Source organism: Trachemys scripta, chromosome 1 (assembly GCF_013100865.1).
Source record: "Trachemys scripta elegans isolate TJP31775 chromosome 1, CAS_Tse_1.0, whole genome shotgun sequence".
NCBI classification, from domain to species: domain Eukaryota; kingdom Metazoa; phylum Chordata; order Testudines; family Emydidae; genus Trachemys; species Trachemys scripta.
Genome location: NC_048298.1, coordinates 28,389,685 through 28,412,851, shown reverse-complemented (window position 1 = coordinate 28,412,851; position 23,167 = coordinate 28,389,685). Strand labels below are relative to the sequence as shown.

General features: G+C 45.7%; 1 protein-coding gene across 1 annotated transcript in view; it reads right to left on the bottom strand.

Annotated features, from left to right (window-relative positions):
• Positions 1–23,167, bottom strand: part of SLC2A13 (solute carrier family 2 member 13) — a 329,713-nt gene that overhangs the window by 59,959 nt on the left and 246,587 nt on the right. Inside the window, exon 7 of the mRNA XM_034766891.1 lies at positions 7,415–7,540. Within this exon, the coding sequence (XP_034622782.1) occupies positions 7,415–7,540 (126 nt within the window). The remainder of the gene's footprint in view (positions 1–7,414; positions 7,541–23,167) is intronic.

Here is a 23,167-nt window from a genome sequence, read left to right as displayed (position 1 = left end):
CTCAGGTTTCCATGGCAACTTCTGCAACATAAACAGCCTTGCTGGCAGTCTCAAGGGACTGAAATCTCTATCTTCCTTTCCTCCACCATACAGATATTCTTGATTTGGAACATACTGTACTTGTGAATAATTGTCATTCACTGTAAACACACATGCAGTGTTATTGCTACAAAATAGGAACAGAGGAAACATTTAAAAAATATCTACAGTATTCTACAGAAGTAGTCCAAAACATTACAAGTTATAGTAATTTTATGATGTTTAGGGGCCATTACTGAAGAATAACGCAGATTTTGTTTTTATTTAAGAAAAAAAACCGCAGGGCTTTCTATAGGTCATTCTAGTCTTACACAGTCTGCCAGCCATGCCTTACTTAGGGGAAGAATACTACCAACTTGTGAGTGGGAATTATACCTTCAGAAGAGATATGAATGTACACTGCAAAGAAACTATATATGTGTATGAATTGGAGATACTGACAGAGTACAGAATTCCTCTTTGGGATCATCTAAACAGCTTTCCATCTTAAATATACATAGGATTCTTAAGGGGATTGTGCCAACATCAATCCAGCTTCAGACAGAATAACTTTATCAAATGAAAAAAAAAGACACATATTGAAGGATGCAGAGGAAGGCAATTTCTGCCCTAGTGTCAGTATGTACACACTACATGAGGGTACCATTTCTTAATAAGAAACTAAATGTACAGCTATTAGATACCTATTACTCTGAATAACAATTTTGGGCCTAATTCTCAGTCCTTACTCAAGTTTAGTGAAAATTCTACCTCTTCTCGTTTTATAGAGATTTTTCTGCACAGGGAGCCCAGGATTTGAGAAACCAGCAAAGGGCTGCACTAATGTGCACTTAGGCTAGCTTGGAACCCAGATCCCTGGGGATTCCCTGTGAATCATCATGCAGCAGGGACCTGGGAGCAAACAGGGCCACTTTCCTGGTCCATAGCCATTCCCCTACATGTGCATATGGGGGAGAGTGTGAGGAACTGCAGAAGCTACTCCACCACAGAGGCTAGAACAGAAGCTCTGAGTGGCTCATGTGCCACTTCACATCCTGCAGGACCTACCTTTGGAGAATTTCTCCAGCACACAACCCCGATTATCAATGCAATGGGGCCAAGATTTGGGGCTAGCAAAAGCTGTACATGCTTGTAGCGAGGCGGTGTGGCTCCCCGCCACCCTGGAGGGGGAAGAGCCCATTCGGAGGCTGGAGTGGATGGAGCTAAGGAGCTCAGAGCCCGCCCCTCAGAGGGTCAGGCGACGATCCGGAAGTATAAAGGCTTGCCCTCAGAGCTCAGTAGGGCCCCAGCCGCTGGAGAGACCAGATGTCTCCAGCCTAGCTCATGGCTGGGAAAACCCTGCAGCCCAAGGTGGCTGCCAGGCCTGCCCTGCACCCGATATCCGGAGGAGCTGCTGGGCCTGCCCTGTGCTCGCTATCTAGAGGAGCTGCCAGACCTGCCGATCAATCCCTGCCTTGACAAACCCACGATCCTGGATCCCCCAGAAACTGACACCAGGACCCAGGTAGCCCTGAGGGGAAGTGTGGAAGTAGCCTGGGGGCAGCTGACCCCAGTCTAGCTGCAGCACTGCCAGAGCCTATGTCGGTGTGTTGCAGCCAGGATCCCCACTGACAGCAGCAGGTCTTCTGCCGCTGCTAGGGCCCCGGGCTGGGATGCAGTGGAGTGGGGGGGCCTGCGTCCCCCCTGCCACCCAACTCGTGGGTGGCAGACTCCCCCTCTCCCTTGCCTGAGGAGGCTGGGACTTGTTGTTGCCCCGCCCTGATCTAGGGCCTGGACTTAATCCTTTTGTACTTGTTGCTCAGCCCTGACTGAGGGCCTGAGCCCTTGACTCAGTGTTTGTTGCTCCGCCCTGACCTCGGGCCTGGGCTTAATCCTGTTGCTTCCAATTACAGCAAGGGCTGTCGAGGGAGACCCCCCCCAGGCTCAACAGGGTGTAGTGAGCCGGTGTGGCTCCCCGCCACCCCGGAGAGGTTGAGCCCCGGCAAGCCCTTGTACAATGCTAAATGTCGAAATGAGGCTATATTTTATAGACTTATAATGTGAGTGTAAGAGTAGGGGTCAGAGCTGGGCTGGGCCCACACATCAGGGACAGTAGTCAGTGAGCAGGGGTCATAGAAATCGCTAGCGCTGGGTTCAATAAGCAAGACTCGGGGTCAAAGTCAGGTCAGGGTCGCAGACCAGAGATCAGAGGTAGTACCAGACTGGAATCGGGAGGCAAGATCAGATTCGGTCTGGGATCAGAGAAGAAAGGTCAGGAGCCAAGATGAGGTCTGGAGTTACAGCAGGCCTGAAGACTGTATTGTTGCACAGAGAACTTCCTGCAGCACCCTCCAGGCTTAAATAGTGTGGATGGCCAATCAGGGGGCCACAGGGTACTGTCACTCCAGATCCCTTCAGTGGTACTTCCTGTGGTGCCTAATCTCCACAGTGCTCCCTGGCTGTGGCTCTGTATGACTTCCTGGTGGCATTGTGAGAATGTCAGCTGTTCCAGGCTCTGCAGACCCAGATTCTCATCTCTGCATCATTACATTACCGCCCTCTTCAGGGGTGCCCTCCCTCTGGGTGGGCACTGGACCTGGTTTATGCGGGTCATCTTGATGAAACCTTTTTACTGGAACATGGACATGGGCAGTAGCTTCCCAGGAGTGTTCTTCAGGACTGTACTACCTCCCAGCCAATTAGGTAGTACAGTCTCCCGCTCTGCAGTTTAGAGTCCAGTATAGCGTGGATTATATATTCCTCATGCCCTTAGACTTGGATTGTCAGGGGAGGCTGTTGGGACTGATCAGGAAAGGGGTCTCTCTAGAAAGTTTCAGGAGGGATACATGGGGGGGGGAACATACATAGGATTCTTAAGGGGATTGTGCACAGCCCTGTACAGAGGGCAGTGGCTCAACTCGAGCCTGGAGCACAGAATTCTCTTCCTGGAACCGTGTTAACTGCTCAAGGAGTATCTGACTTTCCTCTAAGAGCTGTGCCATCTGGAACTGCAGCAGATGATTCTTGGTTTGGAGTTGCATGACCCGCTCCTGCAGGTCTGGTGCACCATGGGGTCTAATGGGTGATGGTAGACCCATCCCTTCCATATCCTTGTTAATGGGCTCCTGCAGAGGAGGTTGGAAGTGGGTCTAGGCAAACTGTAAGAGACTGGGGCATAGGCGGTCCGGTCACAGCTGGTCTGGGTCCACACATCAGGGACAGTAGTTGGTGAGCAGGAGTCAGAGGAATCACCAGAGCTGGGTTCGTTAAGCAAGAGTCAGGGTAAAAGTCAGTCTGGGATTGGAGACCTGCGGTAGTACCAGACTGGAATCGGGAGGCAGGATCAGGGTCAGAGTCAGGCTGGAGTCAGAGACCGGAGATAGTACCAGTGTAGAGTCATGAGGCAAGAGTCAGAGTCAGGCTGGGACTGGAGACCAGAGATAATGTGAGGTCTAGAGTTGCGGCAGGCCTGAAGTCTTTGTTATTGCCCAGACAACTTCCTGGGGCACCCGCCAGGGTTAAATAGGGTGGCTGGCCAATCAGAGGGCTGCAGGGTACTGTCACTCTGGGTTCCTTGTGAGGTGCTTCCTGTGGTGTCTATTCTCCACAGTGCTCCCTGGCTGTTGCTGTGCATGGCCTGCAGGTGGCACTATGGGTATCACCTGTCCTAGCTCTGCAGATCTGGATTCTAGTTCCCACATCCTTACAGTGAGTATTGTAGTAGGTTTTCTTCCTCTTAGGCAGGATTTTCAGAGTAACTATAAACCTACATGAGTCTAGTTCTCTGGTGAAATGTTTAGATCATTGCCTTTACAATAACTTCTCTGATGGAACAGAAGTATTTTTTACCTTCATATCTTATTTGTGTCAACAGACTTTGTAAAGAAGAGTACTATGGAAGCATAAATCAGGAATATAAAACATTACAGATGCCCATTTCATTGCAAGTTAAACAAGAAAACTGCTTAATAAATAAGTTTGATTTATCTAGCAATTATCTGTAACAAGTTTATGTCTCCATTTAAGTCTTACTGTATACTATTACATCTTCTCTAGCTACAGAGATGGTACTTAACCTTTGTTTCATGTACTCTACCATTTTGACCCTGAATATGAAGAAAGATCTATTATGACAAATAAAGGCATATGGGAGCTCCTCTGAAAATCAAGATTGTGCAAGCAACAGGGGAAATATTCACTATATGCTCAAGAGCATGATGTAAGGCTCTGTAGGACTAGAACCCAGGTCTGTTGAGCCTGGGATAGTTGACATTCCCACATCACCACTGGGAGGCTATACAAAGTTTAATCCAAGGAACACTCTGGAGATTAGGCACCACAGGACGTACCACCTAATGATCCATACTGACAACACCCCGTGGCCCTGTGTTTGGTCTATGAGCATTATTTAACCCTAGAGGTTGCTTCAGAAAGTTGTCTTGAACAACCACACAGGCTTCTGGACTGCTGTGAATCCAGACTACACCTCACTTTCTGATCTCTGGTTTCCAACCCCAGGCTGACTCTGACTTTTGTTTATCAGTCCCAGTTCTAGTCATTATTCCAGTCCCTGCTCGCTAGCTACCGCCTTGTGGCCGTCCTTGACTGGTGAACACCAGCCGAGACTGCCTACACCCTGGTCCTTTACACATGAGATTTTATAGCCTTTATTTTAGATTTGCTTTTTAAATACATATTTTATTGGTCACAAAATTATCCAACCACTTTTAAAATCAAGCCACAATATGGTGATGCAGCAAAGCAGCAGTGTTGCTTTTTCATAAGTGAATAAATATAATATCCCTCAATCTAATGGAATTATATCACTCACCTCTATGCCTGGAACGGCCCAAGAGATTGGACATAACATTTTAATGTATAGAGAAGAAAGATGAGGTCCTTTTTAGAGACACTTTACACTTATTATTTACTGAGTTAGTTTGATATTTTCATTTCCTCTGAGCCCTGGGCAGTTGTGACTCATCATAGCTAAGGCACCTGATTTTGAAGTTGGAGAAAGACAAAAAATAGCTCCAATAAAAACTTTTAAAACTTTTCTAAAACACTTTTTTATGGAACATGTGGCATAAGCAAAATACATGGTAGTGAGATGAGGTAGAAAGGTTTTATCAGCAGTCATGGATGACCTATATAATTCCCTTGTGGCTTCACACCATCCCAAACACATGTTGATAAAAACTTTACACTACACTATCACAGGTTCTTGGTCATAAAGTGATTGCCTTATAAAAGTTAAAACTATACAGAATCTTTCTAAGGGTAGGGAAATGCTTTGCTACCTCATGCACAAGGGCATGGTAACTGCTGATGTTTTAGTGGGAACCTCTCTGTGTGTATACATATATATTCACACGCAAGCACAAAGTATACAGTGTTGCCACTTTAAAAATGTGGGAACCCACAAATTCTTGCACACACCATGCAGCTGACATTTTAGACTTGTTCAGCTGAGTGACTAAGCCTATCAGCTTTGCCTTAATTTTAAAATGTTTGAACAAAGGTAAGTGTAGTGAGTCGGTGTGGCTCCCCTCCTGCCCAGAAGAGGGAGCCCACGTGCGGGCACCAGAGTGGGTGGGACCACCATCACCTGTCCCCGCCCCCCGGAAGTCAAGGGGCGGGACAGGAAGTATAAAGGCCGGCTGCCAGAGCTCAGTCGGTGGCCAGCCACTGCAGGGAGCAGACGTGTGGCTGGGAGCTCCCGGCCAGGAGACCGCCGAAGACCGAGGCCCGGACCCTAGCTGGCCCGAGCTACCCCGGGCACGCTATGAGGAGGAGCCACCGGAGCCCGTCCGCTCCCGTCACTGGGAGAATCCCTGGGAACCCCACCCCACCAACCCTGAGGGTGAGACTGTACCCGAACCCCTCCGCCCCTGCTGCTACCCAGAGGAGCCGCCTGAGGACCGTTGGCCTGACTTCCCGGCAGAGCTACCGGACCTGCCACCGAGCCCGGGCAGAGAGGAGCCCATGCAGATGGACTGGCCCGAGCCTGGCGCGACGAACGAGGTAGGCTTTGAGGGGGATCGTGGAAGTAGCCCGGGGGTAGCCGACCCCGGTCCGGCTGCAACCGAGTGTGAGCCTATGTCAGTGTGTTGCGGTCTGGATACCCCACTGACCAGCAGCGGCAGTAACCGCTGCTTGGGCCCTGGGCTGGAACGCAGTGGAGTGGGTGGGCCTGCGTTCCCTCCTGCCACCCCCGCTCACAGGTGGCAGGCTTCCCCCTCACCCAACGCTCGGCTACAGAAAGCCTAGGCGTGCCATACCTGAACTGCTTGCGCGCTCAGCCCCCTGCAAACAAGGGCCTGAGCTTAGCTGTGGTTGCCCCGCCCTGATCCAGGGCCTGGGCTCCTGAACTGTTTAGTCGCTCAGCCCCTGCAAACAAGGGCCTGAGCTTAACTGTGTTTGCCCCGCCCTGATCCAGGGCCTGGGCTCCTGAATTGTTTAGTCGCTCAGCCCCTGCAAACAAGGGCCTGAGCTTAACTGTGTTTGCCCCGCCCTGATCCAGGGCCTGGGCTCCTGAACTGTTTGCTCGCTCCGCCCCTGCAGTCAAGGGCCTGAGCTTTACTGTGTTTGCTCCACCCCTGCAGTCAAGGGCCTGAGCTTTAACTGTGGTTGCTCCGGCCCTGCATCAAAGAGCCGGAGCTTCGGGACTAACTGACGGCTTGTTCCAACAGTAGTGAGTCGGTGTGGCTCCCCTCCTGCCCGGAAGGGTCGAGCCCCGGCTAGGACCTATTACAGTAAGGTTTAAAGAAACTATTTTAAAAGAAAATGAAACTTCACAGCTTCTAATGCAACTGGAGGGCATGGGAGAAGGGGAAATTGTCTCAGAAGAAAAAATCCAAAACAACAGGGAAATGTAAAGTGTCCTTAGAGTTGGTCCTCGTGGTTTGCCACTCTCTTTAAGTGCTGCAACACAAACATATGTGTGTACAGCTGTGTCAATACACAAACATACCCACTATATCTTGCCTTTTTAGTCACTTCATCTGAGCAGCACAGAAGGCTGCATAATTAATGTATTTCAAAGCTATCATTCAGTCATAGCACGAGTACTAATTTTTCATCGTTCTTTGCAATTAGTGTTCCGAAAAATCTGATGTGACCTTTAAGGCAACCATCATAAGTACTTCACTCCTAGACAGCTTTTATTTTCCTTGAAAAATGAAGTCTACATGGGACCTTTTTCATACTGGAAATGCATATTGTACATTATAATGAAATAATAATGTCAAAAATACCAGTCAAAAGATCAATTTTCTGGAAAGATGTTTAAGAATACCATTTTCAATTAAAGCATAAATGCTCACAGCAGCTTGAAATTAAATTCTGATTGAGGCAAGTTATGAATTAAGGACCATAAACTCTCAAAGTGACATACCTGCCCCATGCTGCTGCCATTGTAGATTCTTTCTTAACCGGAACACATGAGGACTCAACAACACTTGACTTGTTCAATTTGTAGCAGAGACCACAATCTGGATCTAGCATGCATCCATTACAATAACTGAAAAAGAGAAACAAACAGACACGCTAAACAATATTTTCTTCACCTATACATGTGAAGTGAAACACTTACAAAGAGTTTGTACTGAATATGCCTATTTAAAAGCATGAAGTTGTGTTAGTCTTTTCTTCTTCTGTGCCACATTCTAGTGAACGGGCGGTTCTGCGTCCCCTATCAGTGCTATTGTGAATAGTAAAATAATGCATACTAAATTGCAGCTGATCAAATACTGGGGTTCTAGGAAAATACACGTGGAACATTTTTGGTCGAGAAACAGAGAAAGTACTTGTAAGGCTTGGTCTACACTACCCGCCCCAATTCGAACTAAGGTACGCAACTTCAGCTACGTGAATAACGTAGCTGAAGTCGAAGTACCTTAGTTCGAACTTACCTTGGTCCACACGCGGCAGGCAGGCTCCCCCGTCGACTCCGCGGTACTCCTCTCGCCGAGCTGGAGTACCGCAGTCGACGGCAAGCACTTCCGGGTTCGACTTATCGCGTCCAGACTAGACGCGATAAGTCGAACCCAGAACTTCGATTTCCAGCCGTCGAACTAGCTGGTAAGTGTAGCCAAGGCCTAAGTGTGTGAGAATGGTGAAGACCCCAGACATAGAAAAAGCAAATCTCTCCTAATCTTTATACAAAGGTGAGTAAATGAATCAAATGATTTTAAGAGGAATTTAACCAGAAGCTAAATTTAATTAAAATCTACATGAATAAATAACTGACATATTTGTACATTAATCTTACATACCAAATGGTTAAAATGAATGGCTAACACACAGTGACAATTATAGTTACAATGCCCATATATGTTGAATCCTCTTAAACCACTGTATGAGAAAATAATCTTGCAGAAAGAAAATAGTAGCTGTAAAGCTATTTGTTTCATAGCCTCTCTTCTACAACATAAAAGGCAGGGAAGAAGAACGATGGTCCAGTGATAAGGGTGGTAGTTTGGGCCTTAGAACAGTGGTACTCAACCAGGGCCCCAGGGCCCCCTGGGAGGACGTGAGCAGATTTCGGGGTGGGGGGGCAGCAAACGAGGCCAGCATTAGACTCGCTGCAGCCCAGGGCAGTAAGCCATAGCCCCACCGCATGGGGCTGAAGTCCAGAGCTATGAGCCCCATCACCTGGGGCTGAAGCTGAAGACTGAGCAATATAGCTTTGTGGGGGACCCTGTGGCATGGGACCCCAGGCAATTGCCCTGCTTTCTACCCCCTAACGCCAGCCCTGGCTTTTATATTCAGAAAACCAGTTATTGTGGCACAGGTGGGCCATGGAGTTTTTATAGCATGTTGGGGGGGCCTCAAAAAGAAAAAGGTTGAGAATCTCTGCCTTAGAGGATCAGCTTCAATTCCTTGCTCTGCCAAAGACTTTTTGTGGTGGACTTGAGCAAGTCACTTAGTCTCTCTCTACCTCAGTTCCCATCTGTAAAATGGAGATGACAGCACTTCCCTATCTCCCTGGGGTGTTGTGAGGCTACAACACATTAAAAATTGTGAGGTAAACAGATACATATTCCCTATTATCGGAGTAAGTAACAAAGAGATAGAGTAGCCTGTTCTTCCCCCACCCCCCTCCACTATCTCTCTCAGCAGAAAGAGAAGAGCAGTGGCATAGACATAGAATCAAAGAAGCATGCTGACATTTTTTTCATTTCTAAAAATTTATTATTTTTAAATTAATATATTTTTTATTCTGATGTGGCTTCTGGAAATTGAAAACCCAAATTTTATTCTGCCTTTGGGAACTTGGTAATGTATATACTGCAGCTTTTGAATTAATAATATAGCATCTAAATACAAAATCTGACTGCTCCAAGTGTTGTGGTCCCTTTCATATTCATGATTTGATCTTTAAAGTTTACTTGCATATAATTAGATGAATATATCATGTATGGTATTAAAAGCAACAGTGAAAAGGAAAAATAAGCTGAACAACTAAATAAACATTCTAAAATAAATACCAGCAGTAAATAATAGTAATAATAATAATTTTTCTTTAAAAAAAGCATGAATAAAATAAATAAAAGATAGCTGTGCTGTTTGAATCAAGTCTACCAAAAAGGAACATACTTTATCTTATGATACATGCTTTCAGGACAGAAATTCAGTTATGTTTTGTAAGCCATTTAGGGATGGGATTGTCTATTTTCTGTGTTTTAGAGCACCCAGCAAAATGGGGCCCCAATCTCAAACTGGGCCTTTGGACCCCATCATAAGGGGGAAGGATAGCTCAGTGGTTTGAGTATTGGCCTGTTAAACCCAGGGTTGTGAGTTTAATCCTTGAGAGAGCCACTTAGGGATCTGAGGCAAAAATCAGTACTTGGTCCTGCTAGTGAAGGCAGGGGGCGGGACTTGACCTTCCAGTTCTATGAGATAGGTGTATCTCCATATTATAATATAAATATTTACTACTGCTGCTTTGTTGCTATGTTTCAGTTGCAAGAATTTGAAAAAACATACATCCTAACACCACATTACTCCAGGTAAAGTATTTTGGAGCATTTAGAGTTTTTTTTATATGGATTTAAAGGAGCAAACTGTAAAACTATATAAAAGTTACTATTACATTTACCTTCTTAGGGGCCTGTGACCCTGCACTGACCCAGCTGGAGTTAATTGCACACTGTGGGCTGAAGAGGCCACGCCCCCTCACCCCTGCTGGGCATGCTCAACCTAGAGACAGAATATAAAAGGGAGTGGCCCAGCTCAGTTTGGGTTGGCTGAGCAGGAGAGTGGACACATGCTGCCAGCTCCTGCCAGAGAATTACTGGAGCTACAAACTGTGGCGGCCGAGCCAATGGGATCGATGGTGGAACCCCTGATAACCCCAGAGGACAAGAGTGAGCTGGAAGGTCAACACCCCATGAGAACTGACAGAGCAAAAACCATGGGTAGGAAGCGACCCGGGAAACATGACTGTTAAAATAGGAAACAGAGCTGAACCATGGACTACTGGTTTCACAGGGTGCTGGGTCAAGACCCAGTGTAGAAGAATGGGTCTGGGACCCTGCTACCATACCCCACACCTACTGCAGTGTGTGGGCACTGCTCAAGGACTCTGGCCACTGGGCCACACTGCCCCTGAGAGCAAGAGCAGCCTTGAGGACTCTGGCCACTAGGTTGAGCTGCTTTGCTTTGTAGACTAGGACAGCAGTACCTAGTCTAGCCACTTGAACCATAACCCCTATTTTGTCCCATGCGACCAGACACCCCATGATGGGATGTATCTATGCCACGACAGTGCCATGTCTGCAGTCCTTACTCACATGAATGACAAATGCTGCAGGAATGTACCCTAGAACGTATTCCCTCTCTGATCTTTCAGAACCTGAATCTGCTGACCTGCAGAGCACCGTTTAAGATCTTGTTGAGGCTTCTTGTGATGGTGGTACATAATTCATGGCATGAGGAGTAGGGATGCATTGGAGAATCAGAGGGGGTGACCTGCAATTTATTTGTTCTCTCAAGCTCTATGGAGACTCCTGTCACTAAGCAATTAACATTTTTTTAAATGAAGGTAATTTCCATTAAAAAAATTCATTAAACTGTTAGGCTGTAATATTTATCAATTACTTAAGGAGGGGAAAAAAAGACAATGTTGTATTTATCCTAAAATACAACAATAAAAAGTCTGGAAATTCCCGATTAAAATTAAACTTTAAAAAAATCCAACATTAGAAAGTGTCAATATATAAAATTAAGGAGACTGATTAGCTCTGCCCCGTATCACAAAAAAACAATCCTAGTCGTGATGTGCATTTTCATCATCACAATGACTCAGAAAAACTGACAAGTGATCTAACTGTACTACCTTCCTAGCGCAGATAGACTAACTTTACACTCAAATTGTGTACTCCAAAATCCCTCAGTTTCATAGGCGAATTAAACCAACAGTCAGATTTAGGGTATTTAAGAGGTCCATAGCTGCAGGGTTAAAATTTTACTTCTCAATGTCCTTCAAAATTGCCATAAAAATGTTTCTAAATTGCATTCAGATAAGATGAGTATGCAGGGTATTAGGTTGACAGGAGCTGGGGGCAGAGTTAAGGTTGTTTCAGTAAGCTTAACTGTGCACATCTCTGCTTCATTAAGTTTGGGATTTTTTTAAAATGTAAATGTTACCCTAGAATTTCCAGACCGTTGTGTTTTTGAGAAAATTAATATTTGTAAGGACATTTTCCCTTTATATAACACATAGTTTGCCTGGGATTAACCTATTAAATCAAATATTTTTTTACAGAATGATATAAACTGCAGAAAAGATGAGTTTTCAAAGAAAAAGAGGTAGTAGAGGGATAAATCAACTTTCCTTCACTCATCCTGATATATAAAGACACACAAATCTAATAATTTGTACAACAGAAATAGAAAAAACTTTCAGGGAGAAGTCAATTTGAAAGGTAATTTCATCATAAGAATATTTCTCTTACAAGATTTCATGAGAAAAATGTAGCCCTGCAATTATCAATTGCAAAAGGAAACAATTCCAATATTATATTAGAGAGTCTTAATTACATTTTGTAAACTACTATTTGACAGGAACAGAAGACTTCAAATAAACCAGGATAAAGAGTTTTTAAAAAATCGTAGAGGTGTATGTGTGGGCATGGAGATTTCACATATGGCATATAACGGGTGTATAAAAAATTGCATGACCTACTAGTGAAAATGATGCTGTGATGACAATGGAAGGCTATATTTTGGATTTTAACATTGTGATAACACATGCCATATGATTTCTTTTTAAGTGTGTGAAAACCCTCAAACTTAATACCATAGAGACACAGCTATAGACTGTATCATCTAGGCCAGTATCCTGGCTTCAAAAGTGCTCCAGCTGAAGCTGTGCCACATACTGCTGCTGTTGGCTCTCAGCAAGCCATCTGATGAGTTTCTTGACCTCCATTCTTTCTGGTTGGGAAGGTTCACCGTTTTATTGTCCAGCAGAAGGGGGAATTCGATTTGCTGCTGCACTGGGCTTGTCCCCCTGTTTCAGGGTTAGGGCGATACACTTGGTGGAGAATGCAGGTAGCGGTCCCTTGCTCTCGAGGGCAGAGGGAGACCACTCTGCCTCGCTACAGGCAAATGGTAAACAATAGTCTATAGAGGGAAGCTCCAGTACTCTGGGCGGGACAGAGCACAGTCTTTAGCTCAGAGCCCACTGGCTGGGACAGACAGCAATTAACAGTCTATAATGGCAGTCTATAAGGGGGCTCTGACCCTCTGGGTGGGGCATAACACAAACAATCTTTAGCCCGAGCCTTCTGTCTGGAACAGTCTATAGGTGCAGGCTTCTTGGTCTAGGATGAGTTTGTAACCACCCCAGGAGTGGGATGGCAGCTGTGGGGGAAGGGCAGGGAGACCCAGGCCCACCCTACTCCACCAGGTCCCAGTCCAGGGCCCTATCAGTGGTGGGCAGTCCTGCCACTGGGTTAATGGGGAAAGCCCCTGAACCAGGCTTCCTCACTTTCTGGTAGCACAGCTGACTCAAGGTCTGGCTCCCCCAGGCTACTTCCTACCCCACTTAGTCCTTGTCTACACTATGAGTTTAATTCGAATTTAGCAGCGTTAAATCGAATTAACCCTGCACCCGTCCACACAACGAAGCCATTTATTTCGTAATAAAGGGCTCTTAAAATCGATTTCTGTACTCTTCCCTGACAAGCGGTGTAGCGCCAAAATCGATATTGTCATTTCGAATTACGGTTAGTGTGGCCACAATTCGATGGTATTGGCCTCCGGGAGCTATCCCACAGTGCACCATTGTGACCGCTCTGGACAGCAATCTGATCTCAGATGCACTGGCCACGTAGACAGGAAAAGCCCCGCGAACATTTGAATTTCATTTCCTGTTTGCCCAGCACAGGAGAGCATAGGTGACCACAGAAAGCTCATCAGCACAGATAACCATGCAGGCCGATAATCAAAAAAGAGCACCAGCATGGACCGTATGGGAGGTACTGGATCTGATTGCTATATGGGGAGAGGATTCAGTGCTAGCAGAACTTAGTTCAAAAAGACGAAATGCCAAAACTTTTGAAAAAATCTCTAACGGCATGATGGAGAGAGGCCACAATAGGGACTCAGAGCAGTGCCGCGTGAAAGTCAAGGAGCTCAGACAAGCCTATCAGAAAACAAAGGAGGCAAACGGTCGCTCCGGGTCAGAGCCACAGAAATGCCGCTTCAACGCTGAGCTGCATGCAATTCTAGGGGGGGCCGCCACCACTACCCCACCTCTGACCGTGGATTCTGAGGCGGAGGTAATCTCAGCAGCCACACCTGAGGATTCCGCGGACGGGGAAGAGGAGGAGGAGGAGAAGGAGGAGGACGAGCTTGCGGAGAACACACAGCACTCCGTTCTCCCCAGCAGCCAGGATCTTTTTCTCAGCCTGACTGAAGTACCCTCCCAAGCTAGTACCCAAGACCATGACCCCATGGAAGGGACCTCAGGTGAGTTTACCTTTTAAAATATAAAACATGGCTTAAAAGCAAGCGTTTTTTAATGATTAATTTGCCCTGAGGACTTGGGATGCATTCGTGGCCAGTACAGCTACTGGAAAAGTCTGCCAACGTGTCTGGGGATGGAGCGGAAATCCTCTAGGGACATCTCCATGAAGCTCTCCTGGAGGTACTCCAAAAGCCTTTGCAGAAGGTTTCTGGGCAGTGCAGCCTTATTCCGTCCTCCATGGTAGGACACTTGACCTCGCCATGCTAGTAGCAAGTAATCTGGTATCATTGCATGACAAAGCCTGGCAGTGTATGGTCCCGGTGTTTGCTGGCATTCAAGCAACATCTGTTCTTTATCTCACTGTGTAATCCTCAGAGTGATATCGCTCATGGTAACCTGGTTGAAATACGGGAATTTAATTAAGGGGACAGAGGTGGCCGTTCCTACTGGGCTGTTTGCCTGTGGCTGAAAAGAAATCCTTCCCTGCAGTTAGCCAAGCGTGGGGAGGGGGGGAGGAATTGGCACTGAGCTTTTCGCCTTTGGTTAGCTGGGATCTTCCCTGATACCAGCGACGCGGTGGGGGGAGGGATAAAGCGATCATCCCAGAGAATTGGATGGGCGGGGGAGGGGAGGTGTTAGTTTGTTTTCTGCTGCTGAAGGTTAACAGGAAAACCGCAGCAGTCAATGGGCTTTGCTTGGTATGTGGGAAAGGAGGGCACAGAAGCCGAAAGACAATGGCTTACCATGGCCGCATGCAAGCCGAATTCTGTTGCCTGGACCTGCGTCTGTGATCTCTAACAGCAAAGCCACAGGCACTCAATATTAAGATGGAAAATGCGACCTCGTACTGAAATCACATGTGCTATGTAATGTGAATAGTATTTTTCACCGTGAAAGAGTATAAGCATTGTTCTGTAAAATGGGGCTGCTGCGTGATCAAACGGACATGCTCCGGCGTCTGGTGGAGTTTCAGGAATGGCAGCAGGCTAACAGAGTGCCGCTGCAGCCGCTGTATAACCTCCATCCCCCCTCACCATGTTCCATAGCCTCCTCACCCAGACATTTAAGAACGTGGGGGGGAGGCTCCGTGCACCCTCCCACTCCACCCTAGTGGACAGCCCAACCAAAAGGCTGTCATTATATTGAATTTTTTCAGTGGCCTTTACTTCCCTCTTATCCTCCTCCCAAACCTCATCCGGGTTACCTTGTCGGTTCTCTCCCTATGTTTATAATCAATTAATAAAGAATACATGATTTTTAAACGATAGTGACTTTATTTCCTTTAAAAGTAAGCTGTGATTTAAGGGGGGAGGGTGGTTTGCTTACAGGGAATGAGTCAATCAAGGGGGCGGGTTTTCAATAAACAGAACTTTCACACCGTAGCCTGGTCAGTCATGAAACTGGTTTTCAAAGCTTCTCTGATGCGCAGCGCTTCCTGGTGTGATCTTCTAATCGGCCTGCCATAATCAGCAGCCAGGCGATTTGCCTCAGCCTCCCACCCTGCCATAAAGGTCTCCCCCTTATTTTCACAGAGATTGTGGAGCACATAGCAAGCAGCAATAACAATGGGGATATTGGTTTGGCTGAGGTCTGACTGAGTCAGTAACGAGCACCAGCGACCTTTTAAATGGCCAAATGCACATTCTATCACCATTCTGCACTTGCTCAGCCTGTAGTTGAACAGCTCCTGACTCCTGTCCAGGCTGCCTGTGTATGGCTTCATGAGCCATGGCATTAAGGAGTAGGCTGGGTCCCCAAGGATAACTATAGGCATTTTAACATCCCCAACGGTTATTTTCTGGTCTGGGAAGTAAGTCCCTTGCTGCAGCCGTTTAAACAGAGTAGTGTTCCTGAAGACGCGAGTGTCATGAACCCTTCCTGGCCAGCCCACGTTGATGTTGGTGAAACGTCTCTTGTGATCCACAAGTGCTTGCAGCACCCCTGAAAAATACCCCTTGCGGTTTATATACTGGTTACCCTGGTGCTCCGGTGCCAAGATAGGGATATGGGTTCCATCTATCGCCCCACCACAGTTAGGGAATCCCATTGCAGCAAAGCCATCCACTATGACCTGCACATTCCCCACAGTCACTACCTTTTGTAGCAGCAGCTCAGTGATTGCTTTGGCTACTTGCATCACAGCAGCCCCCACAGTAGATTTGCCCACTCCAAATTGATTCCCGACTGACCGTAGCTGTCTGGCGTTGTAAGCTTCCACAGGGCTATCACCACTCGCTTCTCAACTGTGACGGCTGCTCTCATCTTGGTATTCTGGCGCTTCAGGGCAGGAGAAAGCAAGTCACAAAGTTCCATGAAAGTACCCTTACGCATGCGAAAGTTTGGCAGCCACTGGGAATTGTCCCACACCTGCAACACTATGTGGTCCCACCAGTCTGTGCTTGTTTCCCGGGCCCAGGATCAGCATTCCACGGCTAAAACCTGCCCCATTAACAGCATGATCTCCAAAGCACTGGTGCCCATGGTTTGATAGAATTCCATGTCCATGTCCTCATTACTCGCGCTGCCGTAGCCTACTCCTCGCCGCCTGGTTTTGCAGATTCTGGTTCAGCATAAACTGCACGATAATGCGCGAGGTGTTTACAATGTTCATGACTGCTGTCTTAAGCTGAGCGGGCTCCATGCTTGCCGTGGTATGGCATCTGCACTGTTCATCCAGGAAAAAGGCACGAAACAGTTGTCTGCCGTTGCTTCCCTGGAGAGGGGGGAGGATGTACCCAGAACCACCTACGACAATGTTTTTGGCCCCATCAGGCATTGTGATCTCAACCCAGAATTCCAATGGGCAGAGGAGACTGCGGGAACTATGGGATAGCTACCCACAGTGCAACGCTCCGGAAATCGACGCTAGCCCCAGTACATGGACGCACACCGCCGAATTAATGTGCTTAGTGTGGCCGCATACATTGGACTTTATACCATCTGTTTCCAAAATTCAAATTATATAAATCCGGATTAATCCCGTAGTATAGACATACCCTTAGTCACTGAGGCTCTGTTGAGTGGGGGTTTGGTCTTGTTGCCTTGCAGTCAGGCAGGGGCAAGTGCAGTTCTTTGTTGGGGGTCTTCTGTCCCCTCTGACAGCAAGGCCTTGGTCCACCCAGGGGCTGGTCTGGGATCCTGCACAGGACTCTGCTACCTGGAAGAGACATCTACTCTCTCCCGCTCTCCCGTGGCCCAGCACCTACTGAGCTCCAGGGCTCTCCTTTTATACTTCCTGTCCCGCCCTGGTATTTCCAGCGAGGGAGGTGGGCGGATTTGGCTCCATCCACCATGGAGAGTGTAGTGGTCCCTCACTCTCCAGCTCGGAGGAGGCCACTCTGCCTTGCTACTCTAACAAACAAGTTATTACAAAATTCAAACACGCAGGAGGAGAGAAGCGCATTGTAATTATTTCATTTAAAACATTTCTCTTTTAAAACCGTGTATAAACCATCAATTGCAGTGCATAAAAAAAATACAGAAAAGGACAACTGAATAAGTTAATGGAGGACCTCAGTCCTATGATAGTACAAACCATTCAATCTTCTCTCTGGGCATAAGGTCATTAGGACTACCTGGCATATAATGATAAAACTTGTAAAGTTACCTGTGTAAATACTCTCTTTGGGTGGTAAGAAAAAGAAGGGGTAGAAGAGGTCTCAGAGGAGAACTGTGAGTGAACCAAATAAAAGCTACCTTAGAGCAGTCAAACAGATTCCGAGGCCTGCAAGAGACTTCAGCTGAAGACCGAAGAGACAGATGAAATGGACGAGGAACCACCATTCAGGCCCCACCAGTTCATCTGAATAAACCACTTACGAGTCAGAATTAGGGGAAACAGAACTTCAGGGTCTCCATACGTCTCTAGAATTTTTCTTTCCTTTTATTAGGTCTGGCTCTGGGTGGAAATGTGGTCAAACGTATGTGACACTAGACAGGAAGTCAGGACACATGGATTCTACTCCTAACTCTGCCACTGCCTCGCTGCGTGAGGTAAGTCACTTAACAGTTTCGTGCCTCAGTTTCCCCATCTGAAAAAATGAGGATAATATTGTTCATCCACCTTTGTAACTTCTCAGTCCTGTACCAGTATTTTTATGACTAAAAATTTAATGACTCCAAAGTTCAATATCTTGAAGCCTGCACGGCTGGAAATGGGTGCTTTATACCACTGGGAGGAGAAATTCCCAGCTTCCCGAAGGGATCCTGCATTCACTTCTAGCTCTGAAAATGCCTGAGATCAGACTTTACAACTTGTGACATGTCCAGATATAGAAAAGCTTATGGCTCTCTCTCAGCTCTGTACAGTTGGATTGACAATAACTAAGGCACTGGACTTTACAGGGAGAGGGACATAAAAAATATTCCCAGTAAAATTGGAAATATTGAACTCTCTAAAATATACCTTGTCACTTTTGGAGGATAATCTGTATAAATCAATTGTGTGTGGCTAAGTCACATGTATAATGTGGCTACTTCAGTTCCATGCTAATAAAATAACAATTAAAGAATTGTAATAGTCCTGGCTTTAAAGTCTAATATATCTTGAAATATTTCAGTGCTTCTGTACAAGATTGTTCTTGGTCACTTCTGGCATCCAAGCACCAGAAACAGGCAAGAAACAAACAAGACCCACAGATTGCAAACCTTGGTAACAGAAGAGGGCCAAATCCCCTTGATTAAGCAGCAGTTATCCTATTTACCATCTCTTCCAGATGGATTATAGTCAAGACATTTTCAATAACCTACTAACAATACTTCAGTCATATTCCCTGTTCATGTCTCAGATCCAAGCAACAGTCAGACACTGGGAAAGACAAAAAATGCCCTGTCCTGGAAGGATAATAAAGAGATGTAAAGCTCAATGTCACCCCCATACTGATGGCACCACACCATATAATACCTCATTATCTCCTTTAGCGTTCTCACGAAAACAATGCACAGGAGGGTAAAAGAACAGAACCTTGTAGTAGGGCACACAAGAAAGCCTTGGGGCAGATGAGGAATTGCCCTAGGCTAGCCCCCTGGGTCCACTGCCCACAACTCCACATAACCTTACCCTGCAAATGCCAATGGCCATCATTGTCAGGGACCATGGGTCTCAAATCTGGAGCCTAGTAAGCTCCAACCTGCCACACAGCAACTTGCTAACAATTGCTAAGGCAAAGCTGAACCTCGACAGAAGACTCCAGTCCTGGTACCTGACTGGCAGAATGCTGGGGGTCCTGACTGGTCCACAGCGTCTATATAAATCCAGCACAAGAACAGGAAGTTGTCCATGCAACAGGGACCCACCTTGCTCTGGACTGTGAGCCTAGTGCTTCCTGCTCCTGCTTCCGCTCCCACTCTTGCTCCCCGGGCTTGACTCTAGTTATTGATTTGTGGTTCTCCTGCTTCTGATTGCCTGGTAACCTGACCCTGCCTGCCTCCTGACACTTGATTCTTGGTATGCCCTCTGGCCTATCTTAGACTCTGACCTCCTGATATCTGACCCAGCCTGACTCCTGCTTTGACCACTAGATCAGACAGCTCATCAGATGTCTTCATGCACAGTATCAAAGGCAACTGGTAGAGCTGAAGAAATCAGCATGGACTCTTGATCATGACCTGTTGTGATGAGAGCAACCATCAATTAGATCACTGCAGACTCTGCCATACCCCAGGCATAAAGCTAGACTGAAAGGAGTCAAGGAACTCCATGTACTTCAAGAACAGATAAACTCTCACCTGAATCTTGATTATATAAAATCCAGATGCGTTCCCCGAGCCAGTCTGATAATTAGGATTTACTTGTATTGCCAAAGTGGTTTTGCTGTGGGTACTTTTCATTTCTTCTCAATCGAAAGAAAACACACAATATTCTACCTTATCTGCCCCTTGCATTCTAGCATCCTAAAATAATAGGGTAGGAACAGGACAATAATAGGCAAGACTGTGAAAATACGGGGCTGGTTTCTTTAGTAAATATGTAATAAAAACTTATATAAGAGGTGACGGAACCTTGCTCTCTCCAGGGGGGAACTGACCATCATTTCCACCCACAGTGAACCAATGCTTCCTTCCCACAAGCTATCATCAGCCATGATGGATGTGGGTCCAAAATGCAAGTTGCAGCCAGAAGCTCCCCAAGCACGTCCAGCCCTTCAAGGATTCAGGGTGGCAGAAGCTCAAGCAGAGAAGATATCACATTTGTCCACTCTGAACACAGAATCAACCATCACAGATGCAGAAAATCTGAGCGTATAGGTGTAGTAGACCAACAGAGAGCTCAGACACCACAGCAAATGTGTATCTATGCAGAGAAAACTCAGATCCTCCCTACTAGCTGGAACTGTTCTGGAAATTAGTGTTCTGCTTCTAGCCATGCCATGAGATTTCAAAAATGTATTTATGCTACAGCCAGTAGTTTTCTGCTACTGATACCTTATCCTCCTCCTTTCCACTTTCTATGTCGCAGGTCATCTGTACATCTTTGTGGTGTGCATGGACAAAGAATCAAAGGAGAGATATTAAGAGCCACAGCATGAGCCCTGGTTCAGTACTAACTCAGAAAAAAGAGCACTATCTCCCACATTATTAATGATACTTCTTGCAGCACCCAAGTGTTCCTTTGAGATCTCCCGTTGAATTTTTCTGGCTGCTTAGCTTGTAAGAGTTGGTGTGATCACAGAATAAGGTGATATAGCCACAAAGATTCAAGTGTATCCTGGCACAGTCCTGTTTGCCATAGTTCATAAAATATTACAAAGAGTCATGTATGTGATTTCTCTGTTGGTCCTCTAAGAACAATCTGCACAAAGTTTACATTCGCCCTATCACTACATTATGCAGTGAAAGAATGCTCAATTTGCAGATAAAGCATCTGACTCTCTTATTCCATGAATGAGGGAGTGTCAAAGCGACAAGGGAGTTACGGCACACTATTTTCTAATTGGGTGAACAGATAGTTCTGCCTTCTTGGACTTCTGTGCTTTGCAATGAGTCTTTCCATGTACTGAATATTAGGTAAACTACCAATCTGTCCTGGTCCCACTGATCATCAAGCTGTGGTATGTGAAACTAAAAGCGTTTAAAACAAACAGAAAGAACAAAACAAGAAAGTTATAGCAAGCTTCAGTTATTGGCTCCAGATTCTTCTCATGTGATTCCCAGTTTAGTTGTTACTCAGGCTGTGGTGAGCATACTCAACTGAACTGCAGTGGAGAGCAAATAGAATAAGAGCTACTTGTTTCAGAGGTTACAGTTATCTAGCACAGCTTAAATAAATTTGTAAAAACAGACCAGAGTTCTTTTCCGTGGCTTGCCCGAAGCACCACCTTAATGATTTCTTTCTATTTCATCTGCTTGTAGCCTTGAGCTGTGTTCCAATGGAAAGTCAAATGACTACCATTGAATAGCCATTTATTCTTGGACCAGGAGTTCCATGAATAAATGAGTTACATGAATTCCATGAGTTACATGAATTCACATTGTGTCAGGGTTTGACCTTAAGTCTTTGAGGGAAGATCAGTCTGTGTCAGAGGAAAACTAGAAATCTAGTGGATAAAAGACTTAAAGCCTTTTCAGATGTAATTTACAATTAAGTTTTAGGTACTGCAGGTGACTAGCTGTTTCAGAACATTTTGCATTCCTCCATGCACTGTGTTATTGGAGAAGCTGAATTTTTGCACTGATTGCATCTAGGAAGATAATTTATAGCTTTTTCCAACATCAAGACTGAGTAAAGTCGAGTAGTTTATTCCAGTATCTCTTGAAAGTATACACCGGGGTAGACAACCTATGGCACGCGTGCCAAAGGCAGCACGCAAGCTGATTTTCAGTGGCACTCACACTGCTCGGGTCCTGGCCACCGGTCCGGGGCTCTGCATTTTAATTTAATTTTAAATGAAGCTTCTTAAACATTTTAAAAACCTTATTTACTTTACATACAACAATAGTTTAGTTACACCTCTACCCCGATATAATGCGACCCGATATAACACGAATTCTGATACAGCGCGGTAACGCACTGCTCCGGGGGGTGGGGCTGCGCAATCTGGCGGATCAAAGCAAGTTCGATATAATGCGGTTTCACCTATAATGCGGTAAGATTTTTTGGCTCCCAAGGACAGCGTTATATCGAGGTAGAGGTGTATATATTATAGACTTATAGAAAGAGACTTCTAAAAACATTAAAATGTATTACTGGCACTCGAAACCTTAAATTAGAGTGAATAAATGAAGACTCAGCACACCAATTCTGAAAGGTTGCTGACCCCTGGTATACACCATCTCTAGTATATTAAAACTTTTTCACAGTACAGCAGACTAAGCTATATCAGTTAACAAAAAGTAAAAAGGGATTGGAAAGTTGGGCTGAAAGGAGTGGATGAGGAAGAGAAAGGGAAAATTAAGAGCATTAACACCCTGAATTTGTGTAGATGGTTTGCTTTAAATTTTATGCCCCATAAAAATCACTTTAGCACAGAATATACCTAAAAGTTTGCAGGCCAAAAGGAGTTATTGTAACAAAGATAGAAGGGGTTCTTAAAGAGATCTTAAAATGGAAACGGTCTTGCAATCTTATGTCATATAGTATATTACTCACATATTATGTATGTAGGTACAGTGATGTGGCTTACACATAACATACAAAAAAATACTGTGCACATCATAACCTTTATTGCTTTAGTAGATATCAGTATAGACCTCCAGCATTTCACCAGTAACCCCAAAGAATACTCAAATGTATGCCAGAGCTGTGTGCATGGATTCAACTCCCAAGGAATTGCAAATACACACTACAACCCTTGACACGTATTCAACCCCACCCACAGAACAGTGGTGCTCAACCACAGGCCTTCAAGGCGCTACTCTGTAGCCCTCAAGGGTAACTGTGTTAAGACGAAAACTAGTATTTGATTACAGTTTGAAATGTGTTCCCTGAACGGGTACCTCTCTTTTAACCTAAAGCACTGGGGAGGCGATAAAGCGGGGCCATCTCCACAACAGCCTTCCACTGATGCTCCAGAATACAGCTGGTCAGAAATTCTCCAATGGAACATTTTTTTCATCAGAGAAAGCCAATGTGTTGAAATCAAAACATTTCATGGAGATGATTCCATTTTCAACAAAGCTGCAACAGGACCATTCCAACCAGGCAGGTTTCAAAAGCATGGCCCCTCGGCAGCC